Source organism: Xenopus laevis, chromosome 2S (genome assembly GCF_017654675.1).
Source record: "Xenopus laevis strain J_2021 chromosome 2S, Xenopus_laevis_v10.1, whole genome shotgun sequence".
Lineage (NCBI taxonomy): Eukaryota > Metazoa > Chordata > Amphibia > Anura > Pipidae > Xenopus > Xenopus laevis.
In genome coordinates this window covers 103,189,072-103,213,490 of record NC_054374.1, presented here as the reverse complement: position 1 = coordinate 103,213,490, position 24,419 = coordinate 103,189,072, and the positions used below count along the sequence as shown (strand labels likewise).

At 38.7% G+C, this 24,419-nt stretch overlaps 1 protein-coding gene across 2 annotated transcripts in view; it reads right to left on the bottom strand.

Moving 5' to 3' along the window:
• rasa3.S (RAS p21 protein activator 3 S homeolog) overlaps positions 1-24,419 on the bottom strand; it is a 96,481-nt gene that overhangs the window by 3,337 nt on the left and 68,725 nt on the right. Inside the window, exons 9-20 of one of the 2 annotated variants that reach the window (XM_018249795.2) lie at positions 24,091-24,195; positions 23,012-23,165; positions 19,005-19,153; positions 17,332-17,446; positions 13,050-13,124; positions 11,091-11,214; positions 9,100-9,206; positions 7,627-7,704; positions 3,319-3,396; positions 2,642-2,715; positions 1,329-1,435; positions 247-329 (exon numbers count right to left, since the gene is read on the bottom strand). In XM_018249795.2, the coding sequence (XP_018105284.1) occupies positions 247-329; positions 1,329-1,435; positions 2,642-2,715; positions 3,319-3,396; positions 7,627-7,704; positions 9,100-9,206; positions 11,091-11,214; positions 13,050-13,124; positions 17,332-17,446; positions 19,005-19,153; positions 23,012-23,165; positions 24,091-24,195 (1,249 nt within the window). Of the gene's footprint in view, positions 1-246; positions 330-1,328; positions 1,436-2,641; positions 2,716-3,318; positions 3,397-7,626; positions 7,705-9,099; positions 9,207-11,090; positions 11,215-13,049; positions 13,125-17,331; positions 17,447-19,004; positions 19,154-23,011; positions 23,166-24,090; positions 24,196-24,419 lie in introns of those variants that run through there. The other variant, XM_018249796.2, reaches the window with a different exon arrangement.

The window sequence follows — 24,419 nt, the reverse complement described above, 5'->3', positions numbered from 1 at the left end:
ATTTTAAGCTACAGAAATCCATATTGGTGGCAAAACAATCCTATTTAATGTATTTAATATAAAAATGATTTTTAGCAGACTCATCTGTGTTTCTGTTCAGGTCCTTTCCTGTTTATCTTATAGTCTCTCATTGCAAATACTGCCTGCTTTCTAGATTAAATGGGACCCTAGCAATCAGTGGTATAACTTTTTTTTATAAATTATGAATGGTGCAAAATAAGGCAGCTATATTACTGAAGTACTCACATTCTTCATTTTGAATGATTCCTCTTCTAATGTTTCAACAGCCAAAATGTTTTCTATGGGAATACTGCACAAGGGGTGATCACCTGGTTACAGTAGGAAAAATTGATTACGTTTGTGATAAATCAAATTAATATTCTCTGCTGACAGCATTTCTCCCAAAAAAACAACTAAAGAGAAAAGATGGCACTGGACTTGTCTTTCATTTAGAGAAATAACATAACATAAGGGCAATGAAACATGGGGTGTTTTGCATCGCAAGCATCATAACATCAGAAATGCCATGTCATTGCCTACAATGTAAATCACTAAAATCTTATAATTGCACAAAAATACTTTTTGGTGATAATGCAATTTGAGTAATTTACCTGTGCCAATTTATACTGCAGGTACTGACATGGCATTTTGGGCATTTTGTTGCTGAATGTGGAGCTCAAAAATGTTGCTTTGGGGGCTCTTTGTATTTATTCCTATATAAATGGGGCTGCAATATCGTTTATCTATGGATCCTTTTCCATAAGCAACCACATAGCACTATGAAGACAGCATTCTTCATTCTCTTGTGCACTTGAAAACACAACTAACCATAAACCTTAATTCCAGCGGGGAATCAAATGATGTGGGGAAGGCCCAGTTAGTAATGAGGTGTGAGATAAAAGACTGGAAACTATTCTATTCTGTAGAAAATGGCTTTTCCATCTCAAATGGATAAGCACTGCAGTAACCCTAATGACACATGGAGTGGATTTTTCGCTCAAAAATGCTCTCTGAGAAAAGTGCAAGCCAAGAAACAGCCTTGTCTGACCGTAGCCTAATGCGAAAAGCACTAACACCAATCCATATAACAAGGGATACACGCTTAGGGGAAGTAAAGGGATACACTGAACTTAGATCTGCATTGTAAGTGTGGCCTCCCAGAGGCATAGAATAACATAAAGGAACAAGTGGGTCACTGCTGCTTTGTGGTAGATTTCTAAAGGTAACCTAACCACAACCTGACAGCCCCTTCATTTGCTCTTCAAAACATTCATCTTCCTTATGTATATATAGCATAATTTTCTTCAGCACTTCAGCTAGTGCTTTACCTTTACTTCTTTGGTAAGTAAATTCATGGTTGGTAAGACGAAACCATCGTTTCTTAAAATTTTTCATTCCAAATCGTTTTCTCCCTTGTGCTCTCTTGATCATAAACCTGTTTTGAAACAGAATGTAAACACACAGTCACTTCCTGGAGAGCATATCAGGTGTGCCATACAGTAAGTAGTTCAAATGTTATCCCTATACTGCTGTTATTCAGCTTAGGCAGGAACAGGTGTGTTAAAAAGGTGATTTCATTTTTCTCTCTCAATCTTTGTTTGACTGAAACATATACCTAACCTAAAAATACAGCAGCAGGACTGAATTTAGGAGCCAAAAGTTAGTTAGTACCCTATGATATACCACACTATATTGTGTTTATTGCACAAACCATCGCTAAGTAAAGAATCTATTGAAAACAAGTTATTTTGTATAGACACATTCTGATTCCGTTCATTCAATAATTAAATGACATAAGGTAGAGCAAGGAAAGGCAACCATCTCTATTCCAGCTTTTGCAGAGATGTAATTCCGATCATACCATCAGCTCTGTTGACAGCAGGGTTGTGGAAGTTGTAGTTCTGAAATAACTGTGTTTAAGGCTGCCTATTCCTGTTCTATACTATATCTAAAACAACTTTTATCAAACAAATGTAATAAAAGATAATGCAATAGTTAGCACAATTTTACTTTGGATGGACAGGACATTAATGAAAGTTTTAAAACATTATTTAAATATTTGAAAAGGTACTGTTTAAAATACCGATGTTCTGCTTTCTACTTTGCTTAATGCTAGCGGCATCATTCATGTGCTCTGTTCATTAAGGATGGGGATTGGCCACAGTACTATAATCTGAGGCTACTGTATGGGCATCAATATGGTGTCAGTAAAGAATACATTAAATTGAATATCCATTTTATGACATAACCAAATCCCAACCCTACCTATTGATTTTAGAGCATATCCTAACCCTACTGATCTGATAATAAATATTTTCACAGATGAAGCAATTTTGTACATGCTTATATTTGCATAACAGGGCTCAGGCTAGGTTCATCCTATTCCTTAATAATGTAGAATTCCCCCAGATATATCAGTGCATCTTAAATGTCAGTTGACAACCTTCACTGTTCTGACTCCTGCCTTTTCTCTAACACAAACAGGCATAAGCAGAAGGTAATGTCATTGTGGCATTACCTACCAAGCACGTACTTTTGGTTTGTGTTAGCACACTGCTAACTACACAGCAATAAGATCAGTACACAGCCACTTAGGCTCAGCTGTTCAAGCTCACATTCAATTGGTGTGCCTGTCACTTACCCTTCCTTAAGAAGAATTGGCTGCTCTATTCTTTTGTGATCTCTTCTTCCAGAAGATGAAATCAAATCAAGGAACTGCACAGACATACATAAGCACACATCAGTAAGCCAGAACACAACTGCAAGAGGTAGAGATGCGTGTGCGATGTGAATAAAATAAAGTCAATATGTTCAGTGTTTTACCCTGCACTGCATTACAAGTATAATGACCCACATTAATCTTATCTGAGGAACAGGGAAAATCACAAGTCATGTTTATTTCTGCAGCAAATACAGCAAAAACCCAAATATATAAATACCAATGAAAAAGTTTAACAAAAAAGGATTGCAGGCAAAAGACTTTTCTTGTAGAAGCCAGAGTCAGAACCACAGAACCAAAAGAGATAAACAAAGACTTACTTTAAAAGCAATTACTTTTAAAATAACTTTCAAACGTCTCAAAATGTACAGCTTATGTTTACTGGGAAGTTGCTTAAAGTACACTAACAGGTCAAATGTCTGGTGGACTGAATTCTAATGGGGTTAGAAAAGGTTGTCTATATTGGTTGAGGCCAAACAGTTATAACTAAACTAAAACTCACAGCAGCCCGACTGTAAAATGGGGTTAGGGTGCAGCCTATCAACATCGGATTTGAACTGTACTGTCACAACAGTCAGTGTTAACAGCAAATTACTTACATTTTTAACAGCATCTGCATATTTCTGTTCATGAAAGTTCTCATAAAACGCAGCCATGTAGTTCTCCTTGAAGCTTGCCTGCAATTTAAAAGATACTGTTACTGTGAATGTTTAATTACAAGCAACTACTGACATATAAAACTGCAGCTAAACTTATACGGGGCTATCACTAATATTTCTGACAAGCTTCTGCTGCTGGCCTGGAATTACATCCAGATCCATGTCACTACTAGTATTAATATAACATGGGGTAAACAGGGCTTCCTACTAATAAATAAGAGCTATGCATCAAGTGGAAAGCTGCTATTTTGACATTTTCAAATCTAGGTTTATAGGCAAGTGGACTGTAAAACAAGCTCATCACTATTGAAAATCCCTTCATATATGGATTGTGGTTTGCAACAATGCACTGCTTCGTGTTTTTTTGATGATATGGAATGGCGGTAATCTCATCGGTCAGATGGCCAGACGTGTGGTTTTGGGTAAACAGATGGCAGATTGAAACTCAGCATCTTTGAGAACCCAAAGGTACATGTTTGTTTGTAATTGACCATATACTATGAAATCTAATCTAAGTTTTGTTGTATTCTGTGTCCAAACGTACTTTTTGTTATTTCAGTTTTGTTATTTGAACAAGATGTCCTTGTTGATAGTTCTCAAGAAGTTTGTCTCATTCAGTCATGCCATGAGTGACTGCATAAAACACTTTACAAACATGCACAGTGGGATTTTTTTTGTCAAATATAAAATCAACAACAGACCCAACAAGTAGCAAGCAGCAGCATTTGTATAAACAAAGATTATATAGCCCAGAAACACATACAGGCATACCTGACCAGACAGAATATTATACTGTTTATAAGTTTAGATCTTTTTATGTGGATTTGAGAGTCTTGTACTGGCATTTAAAATATCTCTGTTTGCTTGAATATTTCACATACAACAGAACTCTGAATATGAAGAATATGAAGTTCATTTAGAGCCCTGGACAACTGAATATTATATAATGAATAAAGTACCCTCTATTGTAAAACATAAGGATATTATAATTCACAGAGGAGTTCCATGACCATATAAAAGCACAAGGCCGAGTGCTTCCATACAGGACATGGAACTCCGAGGTTACTTCGAATATCCTTATATTTTCCAACAAGGGGTACTTTATCCTATATAATAAAGTTGAAGTGTCTCTGCGTCCAGTCCCTGTGTCCGTGGGATTGCGCTACTGTGCATGTGCCCCACGGACCGTCTCTGGCGAATGTTTGACTACATATGTTCTAGCGCCCGTTAATTTAACAGGCTTAATGTCTAGTTTATTATAATACACAAGTTTTAGTGAGTCATGAGACAAAAATGACATCACTTCTCACTGATAACCATTTATAAGGATATCATTTACCAGATATTCATGGCTTTTGTGTATTATATGAGATTATTCAAATCTTTCTGTTTTTTAAATTGTGTCTAGTCCAACTATGGGTTTGGCTATAATCATGTACAGTCATATGAAAAAGTTTGGAAACACCTCTTAATTCTTGGAGTTTTGTTTATCATTGGCTGGGCTTTCAAAGTAGCAACTTCCTTTTAACATATAACATGCCTTATGGAAATAGTAGTATTTCAGCAGTGACATAAAGTTTATTGGATTAACAGAAAATATGCATCATAAAACAATTAGACAGGTGCATAAATTTGGACACAAACAACAGAGATATTAAATCAATACTTAGTTGAGACTCTTTTTGCAAATGCAAAAGCCTCTAGACGCCTCCTATAGCCTTTGATGAGTGTCTGGATTCTGGTGGCGGTATTTTTGACCATTCGTCCATACAAAATCTCTCCAGTTCAGTTAAATTTGATGGCTGCCGAGCATGAACAGCCTGCTTCAAATCATCCCATAGATTTTCCATGATATTCAAGTCGGGGGACTGTGACACCATTCCATAATATTGTACTTCTCCCTCTGCATAAATGCCTTTGTACATTTTGAAGTGTTTTATTGTCTTGTTGGAATATTCAACCACCACGTAACTTCAACTTTGTGACTTTGTGATGCTTGAACATTATCCTAAAAAATTTGTTGATATTGGGTTGAATTCATCCGACCCTGGACTTTAACAAGGACCCCAGTCCCTAAACTAGCCACACAGCCCCAAAGCATGATGGAACCTCCACCTAATTTGACAGTAGGTAGCAGGTGTTGTCCTTGGAATGCGGTGTTCTTTTTCCACCATGCAAAGCTTATATTATGTTGTTATGACCAAATAACTAAATTTTTGTCTCATCAGTCCAAAGCACTTTGTTCTAAAATGTGGCTTGTCTAAATGAGCTTTTGCATAAAACCAGAAACTCTGTTTGTGACGTGAGTGCAGAAAGGGCTTTTTTCTCATCACCCTACCATACAGATGCTCTTTTTGCAAATTGCACTGAATTGTACAGATACACCATCTGCAGCAAGATGTTCTTGCAGGTCTTTGGAGGTGATCTTTGGGTTGTCTGTAACCATTCTCACAATTCTCCGCAAATGCTGCTCCTGTATATTTCTTGCCAGACCTGGGTTTACAGCAACTGTGCCTGTGGCCTTCCATTTCCTGATTACATTCCTTACAGTTGAAACTGACAGTTTTAACCTCTGAGATAGCTTTTTGTAGACTTCCACGAAACCATGATACTGAACAATCTTTGTTTTCAGATCTTATGAAAGTTGCTTTGAGGATCCCATGCTGTCACTCTTCAGAGGAGAGTCAAACAGAAGCATAACTTGCAATTGGCCACCTTAAATACCTTTTCTCATGATTGGACACACTTGCCTATGAAGTGCAAGGCTTAACAAGTTAATTCAACCAATTTGGTGTTGCCAGTAATCAGTATTGAGCAGTTACATGCATTGAAATTAGCAAAATTACAAAGGTACCCAAATTTTTGCACGACCAATTTTTCACATTTGATTTAATTTCATACAACTGAATACTGCTTCACTAAAAATCTTTGTTCAGAAAACAACACAGTACTCAGATGTTCCTGGTAAATGAAAGACATACCATAAATTATTATGCAGGCTGAGAGGGGTTCCCAAACTTTTTTTATATGACTGTATTTAGCCAGAGACAAAAATGTTTGGATTTGTTGCATTCTCCTGGCAATATAAAGTATTAGGATTACTGTACATTTACCCCATGAAAACACCTTAAATGCTATCTATTATCATTTGACCAAATCACGCACAAAACTGTTTTGCCCATCTGTATGCAATTTGTGTGCCTATGAATTCAAGAAATCAAGAATTCCCTAGAAAGGCCAAACATCTTATTTTCACATAAATTGCAAACACATGGGCAGTAAAGTGTTTGTTTTCCATGCAATTGTTACGAATATGGCAATTGATGCATTGGTCATTTTATGTAGTATGATACTTTAAACAGAAAGTTTTAGTAGTATATCAGTTTTAGTTTAACCCTGTAGTGAAGAGATTATCCTGCAGTTATGTATGTTTTATATGTAAAGGGAAAAACAAATTTAGAGAAGCATGTTTTACATTGGAAGGAAAATCTGATGCAATCGTACAAACATCTAAAACTACTTCCTATAAACACATTATATGTCTAAGAAGTGCTGCAGATTGGAAAGAGAAGATTTTCATTAAATGTTTTATATATAACTTGCTATTCTCAGTGGACACTGGGGGGGGACAAGTCAGTGTCAGAGCTGGAAAGATTATGTATGGGAACCAAGGCTACATTAAATGGCGCATTTAGCAACATTAATGATTCCTATACTCATATCCATGGAGGTCAGAGCCCAAAGCTATGGAACCTGTTATTCGGAAAGCTCGGGATCTTGTTTTTTTTTCAAATAAGGGTTTTTCAGTAATTTAGATATCTGTACCTTAAGTCTACTAAAAATTATTTAGACCTGAAATAAATCCATTAGGACTGTTTTTCCTCCAATAAGGATCAAAGAATATCTAAGATAGGAACAGGTACAAGATTTAAATTATTTGATTGAAATGAAAGATGACTGTAATTCAGAGCTGGATAAAAGGTTTCTGTACAACAGATCCCATACCCCAGGCCCATATGTTCTACTGCGCTGGTCATAGCTTAAGAATCCTGCACAAATCTGTAAAAATTTATAAAAGTTAAAATATCTAATCATTATACTGGGTACAGAAAGCTGGTGTGTAGGACACGTCCTTTCCATGACAGCAGTAGACTGTATAACCACCCAAAATGTACCACATTAAACATTACTACATCTAAATACATTTAAATATGTATGCACAAATATAATACTTGAAGAGGCACTTACAGATTTTGATTTTGATAAACTTCCCAGTGTCTGTATAGTCTTGGAGATTAGAGTTAGGGTTCTAGAAGTCTGTGGGTCCTGCAGAGAACAAGACCAAAAAATAAAAAAATAAGACCAAGAGAACTCTTCTGTATATGTTTTATGATTTGAAGGCGTTGGCTTATCTACAGAAGGTTGAATATGATTTTTCTGGCTGACTGATTCATGGCATACATGGATTTCAAAGGCAACAATCATGAAATGATAGTCGGCAGGACATTTGCAGGCATATTTTTTTTTATGGTCATGCTGATACAGCAGACTAAAGGTGGCCATACACGGAGAGATCCGCTCGTTTAGCGATGTCGCCAAACTAGACACTCTCTCCCCGATATGCCCACCTTGAGGCAATATCGGGCTGATCCGATCGTGGGCCCTAGGGCCCAACGATCCGATCCTAATGAATAGTAATGGGCGGTCGGATCGCGGGCCCGCATCAACGAATAGATGCGGCCGCGATCCGGCGGGATTTTTCGTCCCATCCGATCGAGATCTGGCCAACTTTCAGACGGATCTCGATCGGTGAAGCCTGTCGGGGGGCCCCATACACGGGCCAATAAGCTGCAGACACGGTCTGTCGGCAGCTTTTATCGGCCCGTGTATGGCCATAAGGAAGGAAAGCAACCACCACTGAAAGAGGTCCATGACCTCTCAATGCCTCAGTCAGTGATAGAAATTAAATAAGGGGCTTCAATAGAATGGGGATGGAAGGTTGCTGGAATTGTAGGCATTTTATAAGAATCCTATCCTACAAAAAAGTCACTATACATACAAATAATTCTGACAGAGTAATTTATGATCAATGCACGTATCATTTACAAACAAAAATAATTTAATTTAACATTTTCTAACATTATGTGAGCATATATGCCAAAATATACAACTAAAGCAAGCAAGCTGAAACATTAGGAGAATAAGAGAAAGCATAGGGGAAGGAAAGTCAAACAGAGGAGTGTTGAGCACCCAACATGCTTAATATTGCTGGAGTTTTTTACTACCTTGTCAAAGGTTAGGTATCACATTTTAGGAATCCAAGGTTAACATGGAGGGAGAAGAATATATGAGGCATTCACACATTTAGCAGACTAGAGTATGCTTTTAAGTGAAAAGATTTGTATGATTCTACAAAGTATAAAACACACATAACTATAACACATAAGTATACAACAAATATACAGTATAATGCATTTCTCAGGCACTGAGAAGAAGCAAGGATATAATCTCTAAAACATCATGAGCAGTTCTAAATAATAATCAAAAATGGCACTAATAAAGAAAATATTCCCCAGCACCTGCATCTGTAAAGCATACAGCACATTAAAACCCAAAGCATGGCACTGTTTGTTGTATTCCCATTCAGTCCATTCAGTCGCTTCTCTGCACAGAGTGCTACTCTGACATGTCATTGGCACAGATCGTCTCAGAAACACTTACTGGGTGATGAGGGCTGAGCTGGAATAGATTAGGGGATAGGATGGCGGGTGCAAAGAATCGGAGAAAAATGAAGCTGCTCACAGCTGTGTATCGAACATCTGGGTCACCTGAGGAAGAAATGATGAAAATCAAATGTTACACAATTAGTGGAGGACATGGAATAGCAAATAAATAATGACAGATCCAAGAGATATGTAGAGCATTTGCACCTACAACTGGTTTGCATGAAATGGAATTTGGGCTGGGTGTGGTGTGTGCTGCATGGCATTTTCTTGCATGTTTGGTGCACACATTTTACCTGCAATCAGTGTGTGAGCATGAGGTTTGTACTAGTGCCTGGGGTGTGTTGTGCAGAATGTGTATTGCACGGAATGTGGCTGAATGCCAACCATGGAAAGAAATGCAACCTGACAAGTTTTACTGTATCACAATGAGACGTGATACACTGCAGGTACAGTGTGCTATAGCCCTTACAGTACTACTATATGAAGTACAGTATATAAGTATTGCCTACTTAAAATGTATTTACAATTCATTCATTAGTGTAACTGTAATAATGGCATTCGCCCTTATGGCAATACAAGAAAAATTTTGGGGGAATATAATTAAAGTCGCAGAGAGCAAAACAATTTGCACAAATAAGAATATAAATTCACATTTCACAACTTCCTTAAACTGTAATCTTTTGGAACAAATTTAACAACTTTTTCAGTAAGAAGTTTTATTACATTCACTGCGCACTGGTGCAAACTATAAAATTCGCAAAAGGTCTTCCATTGTTGAAAGTGGTCGCTAAACAGTTTCTGGCTGTGCAAAAGCTATATTAAATCCGTGCAAAGGATTATTTTGTTCCCACAATGGCATAACTTTTCGCATTGCGAATATTTTTTTCTGTTGCCGACTTTTATTACATTCCCCTATTTGTTTCCTAAATTACACTTTGTTGTGACTTTGGAAATGATGGCTTGCATCATACTGGCGTTGCCAGTATGTGCATGGAACATACTGGCAACGCCTGCACCATGACACTTACTCATGCAGCCAAAAGCAATGAGACATCCTGCCATGCCAGGCGACCCAGCTGGCCCTCATCTATCGCTTATAGAAATTGGCTACTAAAAGGTCATGTTAGGTGACCAAGTGTGCAACCATAACATTCCCGTATATATATTTTTGGCCATTTAGAAGTGGTTTCTGGTCTCTTAACCAATGAAATACCATCTTTATTTTAATTATTATCAGGATGGCCACTATCTGATCCATGTCATGTGGCTTTTTGTTGTTACGTTTACAGTTTTACAGTGCAACTCTAACTATTAATATAAATCCAACATGTATTTTCCCAGTGAGTCTGCACTTTTAGACTTAACTTAAACCATATTTGTTGTGATTTTAAAAACAGCTCTTATTTTCCAGGAGTAGAAGAAGTCTAGCCAAGAGTATAGCTGATAGCTGTTGACTTCCTCTGTTTCACCACAAAGAATTTGCCCTGTCAGGTATATGGAAGAAGGTTAAGTCCGGACGAATAGAAAGACCTGCCAACCATCTCAATACGTGAGAAGGCTTTTAATGCTGTTATGCTAACCACTTCACTGATTTTATTGGCATTCTGATAATGGCACTTAGGAAATATGTTGAAATTGAAGCAGAACAAACTAAAGCAATTTGTGTATGAATGCTTTCAAAGCATGTAGGCCCTCAATGTCAGCCTAACAGACCTTCAGCTGTTGTCAACTACAATGCAGCCAAAGCTGGGTGGAGAGCTCGGGGGTGTAGTTCAAAACAGTTTCATAGCTGCACGTTCTTTGCACTAATAAAGGAAGGTATGCTACAGAAACCTCTCCCAACAGCCCTTGGCTTCCATTCCACAAATACCATATGTAAGAGAGGTGGCAAACGAGAAAATTCTGAGCAAACTGGTGTGAAACTTTACTGTCCACATACTCCAGTTTCAGTCGGATGCTGAGTTTGTTTTTTAATACCAGCCTTACCTTGGAAACGTTTGGCAGCTGACTCTCTCAGTGAGAAAAAAATGTCACACATGACGGTGGGGCAGCTAACACCAGACTTTGTGATGACATCAAATATCCGGTCTACATAATTTTTCAGGTTTTCCTAGAATAATTTGAAAGCATATCTTGAAGCAAAACACTGCCATCTACTGTACTATAAACATAACATGAAAACTGTCCAACATTAATGGACAAGAACCCTAATGCTTTAATGTTATTTAGAAAGAGAACATCAATTCCTAATTCATGTATGCAAAGGTTAGCGATCTTGTGCCGGGGCATCAATATAACAATATCACCAAAACTCTTACAGACACAGTGAACCATTGCTAAGCAAGCAGAAAAATATATGTAACCAGAGAATTGATAAGAATAACTGCCAGTATGTATGTATTTTGATCCATATCACTGTAGTAATAGAACATAGTACATTGATCCACAGTGTGTTTCACGGTGTGTGAAAGTTGTTTTTCTATCCAGATCATACATACATTACCCAAAGGTTATGGCTTATGGGAACTGTAGTTTATATTATTATTATTATTATTATTAACATGTATTTATATAGCGCCAACATATTGCGTAGCACTGTAAAGTAACTGTGATTATACAACTACATCACATGAATTACATACATAGAATATATGGAGTAACAAACATCACAATCAATACAGGTACAAAGAGGTGAGGAAGGCCCTATGCATAGGCATACAGTCTAGAGGGAAGGGAGTAATACACAAGGTGTGGGAGTGGGCAAGATCGAAGTAAGTGGGTGAGAAATGTGGTGTTGTATGTGGTGTTGCGTTTGGTAGTTAAGCAGAGTGAGGGTAGGCTTCTCGAAAGAAGTGCGTTTTCAGAGATTTTTTGAAAGCAGAAAGGTTGGGAGAAAGTCGGACAGATCGTGGGAGAGCGTTCCAGAGGAGGGGTGCAGCCCTTCCAAAGTCTTGAATGCGAGCATGTGAGGAGGTAATGAGAGAAGAGTTGAGTAGCAGGTCAGTAGAGGAGCGAAGTAAGCGAGTGGGTGAGTATATAGAGATGAGTTCAGAGATGTAGGGTGGAGCAGAGTTGTGAAGTGCTTTGAAAGTCAGTGTCATTAATTTGAATTTGATTCTGAAAGGTAACGGAAGCCAGTGCAGGGATTGACAGAATGGCGAGGCAGAGGATGAGCGGTTGCTGAGGTGTATGAGCCTCGCAGCAGTGTTCATTATGGACTGGAGAGGTGACAGTCTCTGGAGGGGGAGGCCGATTAAAAGAGAGTTACAGTAGTCTAGACGCGATATGATGAGAGAGTGAATAAGAATTTTGGCAGCGTCTTGGGTGATAAATGATCGTATTTTGGATATGTTCCTTAGGTGGAAGTGACATGATTTAATAAGTGACTGAATATATCAGCTAGTAGATCAAAAGTTTGAGGACATCAGGATTTAAAGTTAAAAATTCTATATTCTGCCCAGAATTTAACGTGAACTGGATATCCCCATTTTATGTGAATTCTGCCTCTGCAGTCTAAAACACTGTCATGTGCTGTCCTTCTAAGTCCAAATTATGACAAATTAGCAATTACCCTGCCCAGTGTAAAGGCTGGATGCAAAACATAGTCTTGGAATAGGCAGTAAGCCAGAGGGCAACACTGTCAGGTAACAATGAGCCGGAGAGGAAGCGTTTTAGTAAAAGAAATGTAAAAAATGCAGGACATGGTTTCAATGTGAGACAATTCCTATAAAACATGAGTGTTCATTTCACTTTAAGTTCTTAACAGCTTTAAGACAGGGTATAAAATAATAACAAGCCCACAGCTATTATTTTTCCAATTATTTCTCCAAGGTGAATAGTACCATGGGCAAATAGCAAAACATTAATTTTGGTATTAACTGCTCATTAAAATGCCCTAGTGATTAAGAAATACATACGGTACTATGTATGGTCAGTTCAGCTTACCTTATTGTTTTCAAAATTTTCACCATCTTTTAACTTTACCGGATCTATCTCACAAGGTTTATGAGCCTCGCAGATCTGTGAGTCAAAAAGAATACAATTAATAAATGTGTCTGTTCTAAATTGACATTATTGGGCTTTAATCATCCAGGTACACCATCATATTGCACCACTAGCTTGACATGGCTATTGCACCAAAAACCAAGTCTGCTGCAGACCAAGATTTTGGGCCATTTAAAAAAATCACATTACAGCAAAATGGCAGTAAACCTAATGCTTTACACTACAATTCAAAGATATACTTTAAATATTGATTTTAAATATATACTGTAAAGTTCTATGCAGACCATATAAAGCACACAGTCGACAAGTGTTTCTGAAAATGAGGTTTCCGGAGAGTGACTGGGAGAGGAAGCTTGTGGTCTGGCTTGTTCATATTTTAGTCCCCCGGAAGAAACTTTCGCAAACCGACCAATACAAGCTTTAAATCTGTGTGTGAATGGAAGTACCAGGCAGGGTGTAACCATTATATTTATGACTGTGCAGCTCTTTCAGAACATAATGTCAAAACAGAAAATGTAGCCAATGACAGGTTTGCTTAAAGGAACAGAAACAAGCATATTCCTCTTGCATGAAAGGCACTGGATGCATCCATAATATCTATCTATCTATCTATCTATCTATCTATCTATCTTTATATATATTTATATACATACAAAGTCCAAAGGCTGGTGCACACAAAACAAACAATAATCGCTCTCAAGGATAACGCCCATACATTAAACAGCTGGTCAGCACTTTGTCTTTATAGCAGCTTCATTCCATATAATTTGGTGATTGAGCTGTTTTTTTTTGTTTCTAAGAAAACAAAAAGTCTGTATATTTTTGCTCCAAATATGACACGATAATTAATTGCACCAATCAAATAAACTAAAGCACTGATGGCTGTATAGTGGGTATTAGGAGTTGCAGTTACCCGGATGAGATATGGAACACAAATCAGTCTGGTTGTGAAGATGTTAAGGCAGCTACCCTTTTTTTTTCAACTGCTCTGTGATATATGGCTATAATTAGTTACATGCACAGTTGGTCAGTTCAGCTTACAAATGCTTGAATGACTGCTTCAGGCTTTGAATAATGAATGTTCCCATGGAATTCCTTGCTTTCCTTGCACACCAGATGTAATAGTTTTGGCAATCTTGCTCACTCTTGCTCAAGAGAACACAGTGAGTACTTTTTACTGATATGCAGGAACAAAGCATGTGTGTGAAGAAAAAAAAATTATATATATATATATATATATATATATATATATATATATATATATATATATATATATATATATATATATATATATGCACATAATGTGTTCTTCAACCATAATCCTTTATCATAGACACATTCCTCGCTATATATGTTTTACAGCTATTTTTCAGTTAGTAGTTTTCAGCTATTTCGGAGAGCTACTCCTTCTGATTAAAATAAAATTAAAGAGGAGATGGTATGGATGTTGGGAACCTTCCATTTGGTAAGGCACCCACAGGATTGCAGCCACTAACCTCTCTTTCCTTGCAGTTGCTCTGTTTTACTAACAATTCCACCTAGCAAGGCAGATCTTTTACTTGCTACTCTCGACTCCAGGCAGTATATGTGTATTAACCCCCTTGCCAACCAGACTCTGTAATGTGCAGTGTCAGAGTAGAGCTGCCTGTCTTAGTTGGATTCGGGCAATATCATATGCATGTGAAAGCGTTTTGCAACACATTTACATCTACATTTCTCATATTAAAAAAAGAAATTGCAGCAGAAAGAAATGTACTTGAGCTTTGAACAAATCAGTGACACAACTTGGTAAACATAGGCATGTATTTCCCTTTACAAAGCATTATAAGTCAGATCCGGCCAAGCAGGTCAATCTCATGTGCAGCCTGACTATACTAGTATCCAACAATGTATGCATCTATGATGAATGATTAGTAATCCTGCAACATGGGCAATGTATGGTTTGTAGTAAATGTCAAATACTAGAGAAACAAACTGGTCACAAGTTGGTCATAATCTTTCCTCAGGATAATATACCTAGTGCAGAATATAAAATGTAATACATGGTGTAAGCACCCACAGAAAGCATGTATAAGGATTCATATGTGACCATTCCTTACATATGTGGAGGGAGCACAACTGTTTTTTTCTGGACCATTTGCTTGATATTCTCAAAGTGTGCATGAACTGGTCAGCTGCACCCATCCAGTTAATAAACTAAAGTTGGTGCATGTGGCAAACTTGAATTGTAATGTATGGCCTTGGCTAGTGAGCACCCATATAATAATATGCGGCTGGCTATTTATGTATGCATCATGCCCAATGGAACATGTGTTTATGTTGGATAAAATATTAGAACAAATCAAGAAGCTATTTCAGAAGAGAATTAAGGCATATACTTACTTTAGCCCAATAAATAATGTGTCCTTCGATTTCAAAGAAGTAAGGGGCTCCATGAGTGTGCACACACTGGAATTGTGTGTCATAATGCAAATGACAGGTGTTGCCCCAGGAATACCCTAACACTGCGGCAAGCGCATTAATTATGTGTCAAGTTGCACAAGCCAGCCCATGTCAGTAAACCCTGGGGGCTCATGGAATAAGCCTTGGCGAAGTATTGTATGAACAATGAACAGTCTGTATTGCCTGCTTAATTGCCTGCTTAATATGTACACCCTAGTGTGTTATATTTACAGCACAAGCTTTACAACAAATTCCACACTGACAAACAGCCTTGTAGTTCGTACACTTATTGGTCAAACCCAAGAAACACTTAAGTTGGCCATACATTAAAAGATCTGCTCCTGGAGGACAGCAATATCTGACTGATCCGATAGTTTGGCCCTAGGGCCATCCCATTCGGCAAAGCAAGGATTGCATCAACAAGTCAATGTGGTCCTCGTTCCGACAAGATTATTAAACTGGTCTAATTGATAAGAGGCCAATTTCTGCCAAAATATCAGTTGGGAACAACCATGGGAAGGCCCCCAACACGGGCCAATAAGCTGCTGATTTGGTCAGCAGCTTTTATTGACTTGTGTATGGCTACCATTACAGTGAAGACAGTTGCAATTGTTTTTGATGTAATTTATGGAGACAAACCCTTTTATATCGTCACTTCAAACTAGCAGACTAGACAGCTAGCCAGAGTTAACAAGCAAATACTAATGTGAGCTGACATAAATGTATTGATGCCATTAAGTGACATACACTTGCACGGTCACAGCACATGTTAACAAGCGATAGCCTTCTCATTAAATTGTTGCACACAAATTTATTGACTGAAAACTGTAGAGACAAACAGAACACAGAGCGAGATTATCTATCCTGTACGGTAAATACACACCTAAAGCAGGCCATATATGTGAAAATCTTTTGGTTTAGTAGGATTGCCATACGAGTGTCTTTTACCAATATGCAGTTTCTGTATGGTTGCCCCAATGGTTTGGTCCTTGGGCCAATGACTGGATTATAATTAGAACTATGCAGGCCGTTGGGACGAGGACAGATGTCGTCCCCAATCTGCTGGCAAAATCAAACCTGCCCAATTGACATCTGGCCAAATTTCAGACAGGGATCTTGGCAGGAGCTATACATGGGCCAATAAACTGCCGACTCTTGGGCCACTTTAAGACTTTTTTCCAAGGCTTAAACATCCCCACTGCCTGTCATTAATAGCAGCCAGTTGTTGTGTGAAGGATCAGGGCAGGTGTTTTAAAATCTGAAAGGAAGCAGCATGAAGAATTGCTAGCCAGATGCAAGCAGCATGATTGTGCAAATGTCAACATATCAGCTAAACAACATGCAGCCTAAAGAGTGGTCAAACACTTGTATATTTACATTGTGTCTACTCGCTTCATTAGGATGGTATTCTGCAGCCAGTGATACTCTGTGTAGTGTTGAAACACTGAATCGCTAAAACAAGTAGTACGTAGGTCCTATTGAGATTAAGGAGACCTCTGGTATGGGTATGGACCTCTGGTATACCAAAGCAGATATTTATAATGACAAGATTGTGTATTAAGCGGCCACAGAATATAGACCTGAATTTCTGTTCAACCTGGCTTATTTATAAATTGTTGTTTGATTATTTGTAAATAAATGGACTAAAGGAAAGTGTAAAAACAGATAATAAACAGCACGTATTACAGGTTTCAAAACACCATGAAAGTGGTATATGAGAAACAATTTACCCTTAGGAGACATGCAGTACCTCCTTAAAACATTAATTTCATGCACTTACCTCGTCTAGAATTGGTTTTAGTGTAACTTGAAGATAATGCATTCCTGCCAATTTCATTGTCTCATCGATGCACTTTGAGGTTAACGAGTTTCCTCGGAATATTGTGTTCGGATCTCTGGGAACAGAAACAACATTTTTATTCTATTAATACTGGAAACAAACACAAACTGTGACCAGAAAATGAAATTAATGCGATTGTGAATTTCCAGGCATTGCACATCCACACATAGTACTGGAAAGCACCCTAGAGTGTGCCCCTGAGACACACATCTGCTCTTTAATGGGATATGCAGGATAACTGTTCTTAGTCTTCTCACACAAGAGAACTGGTCCTTATGTGAGTGGCTAAGCTGACCTCTGTTCTATGTCACTATTTGCAGTAGTAGGGGAACAGAAAGAATTTGTAGACAGGGCTGGAACTAAAGGTAGGCAGGCGAGGGATGTGCCTAGGGAGCAAAGGTGCCGGGCATGTACCTTTTCTATCTGTCTACCCCTACTCTGGGCTTTTGTCCCCACCACTGCCCGCACTCAGATACCTGTCCTACACCATGTCATTGTCGTGTCTATCTCAGAGTGTCATTTACTTGACTTGTACAGTATATCAGTAGATTATATTAATGTAATAGATTACTATCCCATAAGGGTTTATGTTAGTCTATAACTATTCCAGAAATCTTGCTACAGCCCTAAGGCTAATGAAACATGGGGCAGATCCTCCACTGACAGTTTTTCAACACTACACAACAGAGAGCCGCTACTTTCTGCCTCCAATGGCTGAGATTGCAAAGTCAGTGGAAAGTGCAGTTACAGAGAAATGCTGCATGTGACATTGGTCTTGGATTCAGCAGACAGAATGGTACCAGTTGCGCTAACATCTTTCAGTACCTTCAGCACAAAGTTGTGCCTAGAACAAAGGACTCAACTATATCCAATTTCTGAGAGTATTGGTGCAAAAGAACAATGCGCAAGTTATAAATTGTGTCTAGGAGAACATGCATTTGAAGACAGAGGAAATAACAGACACAATGAGCCCCAAAAATCTTCATGGCAATAATTTTTTCACTACTAAAGTTAGACCCAGGGACCATTAATGCATTAAGGCCTATGGAAAACTTGCATGTTTCCTTAGGAATCTTATGCAACAATTAGCTCCACTAGATTTATGCAACTATGAAAGGAATACATCAAGAGCTCAAGCAATCTTGTCTATGGCTTGGCTACACATGGACCATGGGACACTCTTGGTAAATGCTGCCTTATTTGGAAAACCAGGCTGACTGTCTTGACCTGGGCAGCCCTTCTGAAAACTGTCCAGGTTAAATCCGGACAGGTGGCAACCATAACCCCATATGTGCAGTGATAGACGAATCCAATGCAAACCTTTTACAACACACACACAAGACGGCATCAGCAATTTTCTCCACCTGAAGAGAAAATGCATGTAACATTAGCCTTAAGGTTGACTACTGTCAACCTTACAATGCAGTAAAACTCATAATGAATGAAGAAGGTCACAAGGTACAAAACATAATGCAAATTTTTATCAAGGTGGTGTAATGGTAATTACTGAACAAAAAAAGTCACTGTAAAGCTATCTGTTTTTTGCTCTCCACAGAAAATGTCTTATAATTGATTAATAGGAAACATGCACTCAAGGGATTTCAGCTACTCACTGTGTTCTATTCACTTCAGCATTTGCAATTGCGCTGATGAAAGGCACAATCTTGCCATAGTGCAAAAAGAGCCGGACTAGAGGTATAGCAGCTTCCTGTTTTTCTCTGCACACTTCACCCAACACATGTGCAGCAGATGCAGAAACAGGCTGGAAAAGAGCAAGGGGTAAAAAGGGAATATTCACAATGTTGAAATGAAAATGAAATGAAGATCAAGAGAATGATGTGCTAATTCCCTAAGTGGGTAAAACAGTCCATTTTATGTGCACATTAACAATTCCGTGATTTTATGACCAAACCTGTTCCCCAGCCCTAACAACACAACTAAACAATACCATTCTAACCTGGCCATACACCAAAAAATCCAATTATTTAACTCTCCAAATGAGTAGATCTTACACGTTTTTGTGGTTTCTGATACAAGTAGGACCTGAGACTAGAACAGAGTGGAAGGCAGGTGCACAATGGAAAGATGTAAGCGATGGAGATAAACCCGTTTAATTTGTTAGTGTTTGGATTATCTGGTAGGCTGAGGAACTACCAAGATAAAGTAAATGTGTGAAGTGAAAACAAAATTGGCACAAAAATATTAAAGTGCTGTAGCTATACTACACTGTTTTGTGTTGAAAGTACAATGTAATTTAGGTTACAAAGGAACCCAGGGTAACTTCTATGTACCTGAAGGTCTGTCTCACATTGGCAAATGTTGAGTCCACCATCAGGAGAACACTGAACAGCAATGGTGTTTATGGCAGGGGAGCAAGGAGAGAGCCACTGCTCTCCCCTAAAAATATTTTCTGAATTTCAGTTTGGTAAAGATAATGTGGACAAATCAGAAGGATACTGGAAGAATGTTATGTGGACAGATGAAGCCAAAACATGGTGGTGGGAGTGTTCTGGTTTGGGCCTGTTTTGCTGAATCTGGGCCTGGACAGCTTGCCATCACTTATGGAACAATAAATTCAGAACTATACCAGAGAATTCTAAAGGAAAATGTCAAGACATTGCTCCGTAAACTGAATCTGAAGAGACAGTGGGTTAAGCAGCAAGACAACGATCCTAAACACACAAGTCGTTCTATTAAAGAATGGTTAAAGAAGCATAAAGTGAATGTTCTGGAATAACCAAGTCAAAGTCCTGACCTTAATCCAATTGAAATGTTGAGGAAAGACCTAAAGTGACTGGTTCATGTGAGGAAATCCACCAACATCCAAGAGCTGATGCTGTTGTGTATGGAGAAATGGGCTCAAATTTCTCAGTCAATGTGCAGGACTGATCAACAGTTACCACAGTGTTTAGTTGCGGTTATTGCTGCACAAGGGGGTCACATCAAATACTGGGGCAAATTCACTAAGGCGCGAAGCGCCGAACGCTAGCGTTAATTCGCTAGCGTTTGGCATTTTCGCTACTGCGCAAATTCACTAACGAACGCTGGCGTAGTTTCGCTAGTGTTACTTCGCAACCTTACGCCAGGCGAATCTTCGCTAGCGACGAAACTATGCAAATTCACTAACTTGCGCAGTGTAGTGAACGCTACCTTTTACGTTAGACTTCCTTCGCCACCTCAGACCTGGCGAAGCGCAATAGAGTTGATAGGGATTGTTTCAAAAAAAGTCAAAATTTTTTCTAAGTCCCAAAAAACGCTGGCGTGTTTTCTACATGATGGCTGATAGGCTGAAAAAGATCGAAATTTTTTTGGGGCTCCCCTTCCTCCCCCCTACATTTCCTGACTCATGGCAACTTACCTAGACAGTGGGCACATGTGTAGGGCAAAATAAAATTTTTATTTGCAGATTTGAAGGTTTTCTAGGCATTTGTAGTGCAGATACGTGTTCCTCCATTGAAATTTGAATTTCGCGCCGTATGCAAATTAGCCTTCGCTAGCGCAACTTCGCTTTATATAGCGAAACAACGCTAGCGCAACTCCGCAACCTTACGCTACCCCTGTGCGCAACTTCGGATTTTAGTGAATTTGCGAAGCGCTGGCGAAACTACGCCTAGCGAAGTGCGGCGAAGTTGCGCCTGGCGCAACTTCGCATCTTAGTGAATTTGCCCCACTGAGAGAAAGTAAGTGAATACTGATTCACTTGCTTTTGCCACATGCAAATATGTTAATGGATCATTTTATTTTCAATAAATTCATGAATATGTATTTCATTTGTTTAACTAGGTTTTCTTCATCTACTTTTAGGACTTGTTTCAAAATCTGATGATCTTTTAGGTCACATTCATATAAAATTTTTAAAGGGTTCACAAACTTTCAAGCACCACAGTATATATTGTTAACAAATGTACTGGCTGGAGCCGTTTATAAAGATGTTGTTGTACAATGTAACTCTTTGTTACTAGATATACTTGAACTAGATGAATTGAATTCCGTTTATACATTTTGTGTGCTACCTACTTCTGATGCTACCTGGTCTGGATTTGTGGAGAGGCCACAAAGGCCCGGGCCTAGGACGGTATATTGTTAGGAGCGCAGCTCCCCAATGCTTCAGCGCTTGCACACATGCGCTGGTGGGGGGTATTGCAGCCGGGAGCTAGTACCTCACAGCCTTGGGGGAAATTCTTCGATCTATGCTTCTGTAGTAGTGGCTTATGAATATTTGAAAATGCACAATCCTGATGACTCCAACATAAGTCTATGCTCTCCTCTGGCCAGTGGCACAACTATAGAGGGTATAGACCCTGCAACTGTGTGTGTGTGTGTGTGGGGAGAGGAGCAGTGACCCACAGGAGAGGGCGAGGGGGGTTGCTGGTTGTTAAGTTGGGAAACACATGTGTACCTCAATTTGCACTTTTGCACCAGTCACACAGTTTTTTGTGCAAGTGGGGAAGGGGACACTTGCAACCTTAGTTACAGTCCCACTCTATAAGACTTATAAGAGTTATAGCACCTGGCCAAATTTTGCTACTATTAGTTCTAGGGATGCACAGAATTCAGGATTTGGCCTTTTTCAGCAGGATTCGGATTCAGACAAATCCTTCTGCCCGGCTAAACCAAATCTGAATCCTAATTTGCATATGCAAATTTGGATTCGAATTCGGTTCAGTATTTGGCCGAATCTTTCGCGAAGGATTCTGGGGTTCGGTCGAATCCAAAATAGTGGATTTGGTGCATCCCTTATAAATTCCCATCAAAGCTGAAAGCTACATATGCATGCCAATTCTCACAACCAAAGGGTTCAGTTTCTGAGGTACATGCAACTAGATGACAGAGTATTGAATGCAGAGGGAACCTGAAAAGTTTACTTGTTCATTTTCTACATGCCATAGTCTAGACTAGTGGAAATTTCCAGGAATGTTTACAGCAGCTCTTTGGTGACACCCATAGGTTGCACAATGCATGAAGGTAAGCAACACATTTTTATTGTACTTACAAAACACAGAGAGTTGAATGTATCCTTCTAAAAGCAAAATGCTACATGCTGTTATAGCTTTATGTTCAGGTTTCTAGCATACAGAGTAAACATTGCTTTGATATCATATGGCTCAAAAGACCTACCACAGCACATGTCATCAATAGTAAAGGTATGATAATGATGCATGTAAATGGAGTGACATGGTGAAAGATGGTAAGCTCTGAGTGGGAGAAAGCAGACTTGCTTGCACAACATAAAACCACCAACATATTCTGAATCCTACAGATAACTACATACACTGTACATATTCAATGTGTGTTCTACATCTTTAACCTTGATGTTCACCTAGGAACATGTTATTCTGGTGATTAGTATAAATAAGGGTGCTGCTCATCAAGATTAGTATCAGAGTAAAGACCCAGGGCAAATTCATTTACTAGAAAACCATGCCTGGAAAAAAACTATGCACATGATGTTTGTTTCTTAGGTGCATTTCGTTCTCATACCACATTTACAGAGGAAGGGACTGGGTGTGCCTTCAAAAATCACACACAGACATATGAGAGAACCTGGTTAGCAGATAAACCCTCCCAAGGCCAATTTTTAGACCTGTACACAGCAATAACATGCAACTTATACTGTTACCTCAACATCTCCTGATTTTAACACAAGATCGCGAAGGGGGCTGTAGTATTCACTGGGGAAAACATGATCCTCTGTATAAACAACGTTTAACCTTAGAGATCCCAGGTCATCGGGCTTTACAGACTTCCCATTGTCCCTGGGCTGAAGAAAGTACCTGGTGCAAAAACAAAAATAGGTGGAGGTTTGAGTGCAGCATAGATTTTTCAATGGCAGGCATTAAGGTAATATTCTCCTCTTCAACTTTTAGAGGCTATGCATGCTATGGGTATCTTTCCATTGTTCCATTCGTATTTGCAAACAGCCCGGATTGGAACAGTAGGAAGTGAAAAAGAACTGTGGCTCCTCTTCACACTCTCATGTGCCAAAACACCATGCACGGTTGGATATGGTGCATTGGCAGATGAATATTTTAAACTTGTGTTATGGATATTGGTCTGGGCCTCAATACTTGCAGATAAAATCTGACAAAACATTTTACCTGTGAATGCATGGACAGCTTAACTGGCCTCTCTATACAGCAACAGGCAACATGAACGATTGCCATATTTATTTTGTCATGAGTCTTGTGAGACTGTTGCTCTGAGTTTCAATCCAGAATGCCAGCCACAATAACACAGGACTACTGTATTAAATTCGGGCTCCCTCAGATCCAAAATTTGTTCCCTCTTTATCTCATAAGGTTACACAAACAGTGACTTTGTTGTAGTTCCAGGAATATAGAAAACAGTTAATAATCATTTTCCCTTACACTTCAACTTTATCTTTACAGAAAACCACTAATTTAATATGAATTCAGTACCAAGCACTCCTCAAATACTGTTATTCTAAGACTTGTTTAAATGTTTGTCCATAAATACTGCATTTCAAGACTAGGGTTTATCCTCAGCCCAGTGTTCTAAAATGTTTATATGGTTTGGCAAAACGCTGCATTCACACCATCTGCTCTAAGCTGAAAGGTACATAAGCACTCTCACAAAGTTAAGTAGTTTGGGATGGCTTTTGCCAAAATACCAAAATACTGATATGGGCAAATATGTTGCACTCTGCATCTAGTGCATCCAGCTCCATAATATACCTACCATGCTCTGTGACAACTAGACTGCCGCAAAACCTTCAGTGGTATCTTCAGTTCTCCAAGAAATTCATCACCAAACTTTAGATTACTGGCATTCCATAAGTCAACTCTGCAAAAAACAAAAAAAAAAAGTTTGCTAGTTCAAATAACTAGTATAGAATGGATCTATATAGTGTATAATGATATTCATCCAGTGCGCTTCTGTTAGAGTAGACCAAGCACCCACCACAACAGTCAACACTCTAGAGTATCCCTTAAATGAGTCAACTTAGTATGAAAGGAAAATAGTATTTTGTGCTTGTGTTGTGTTTGTACAATCAGCCATATTGATTG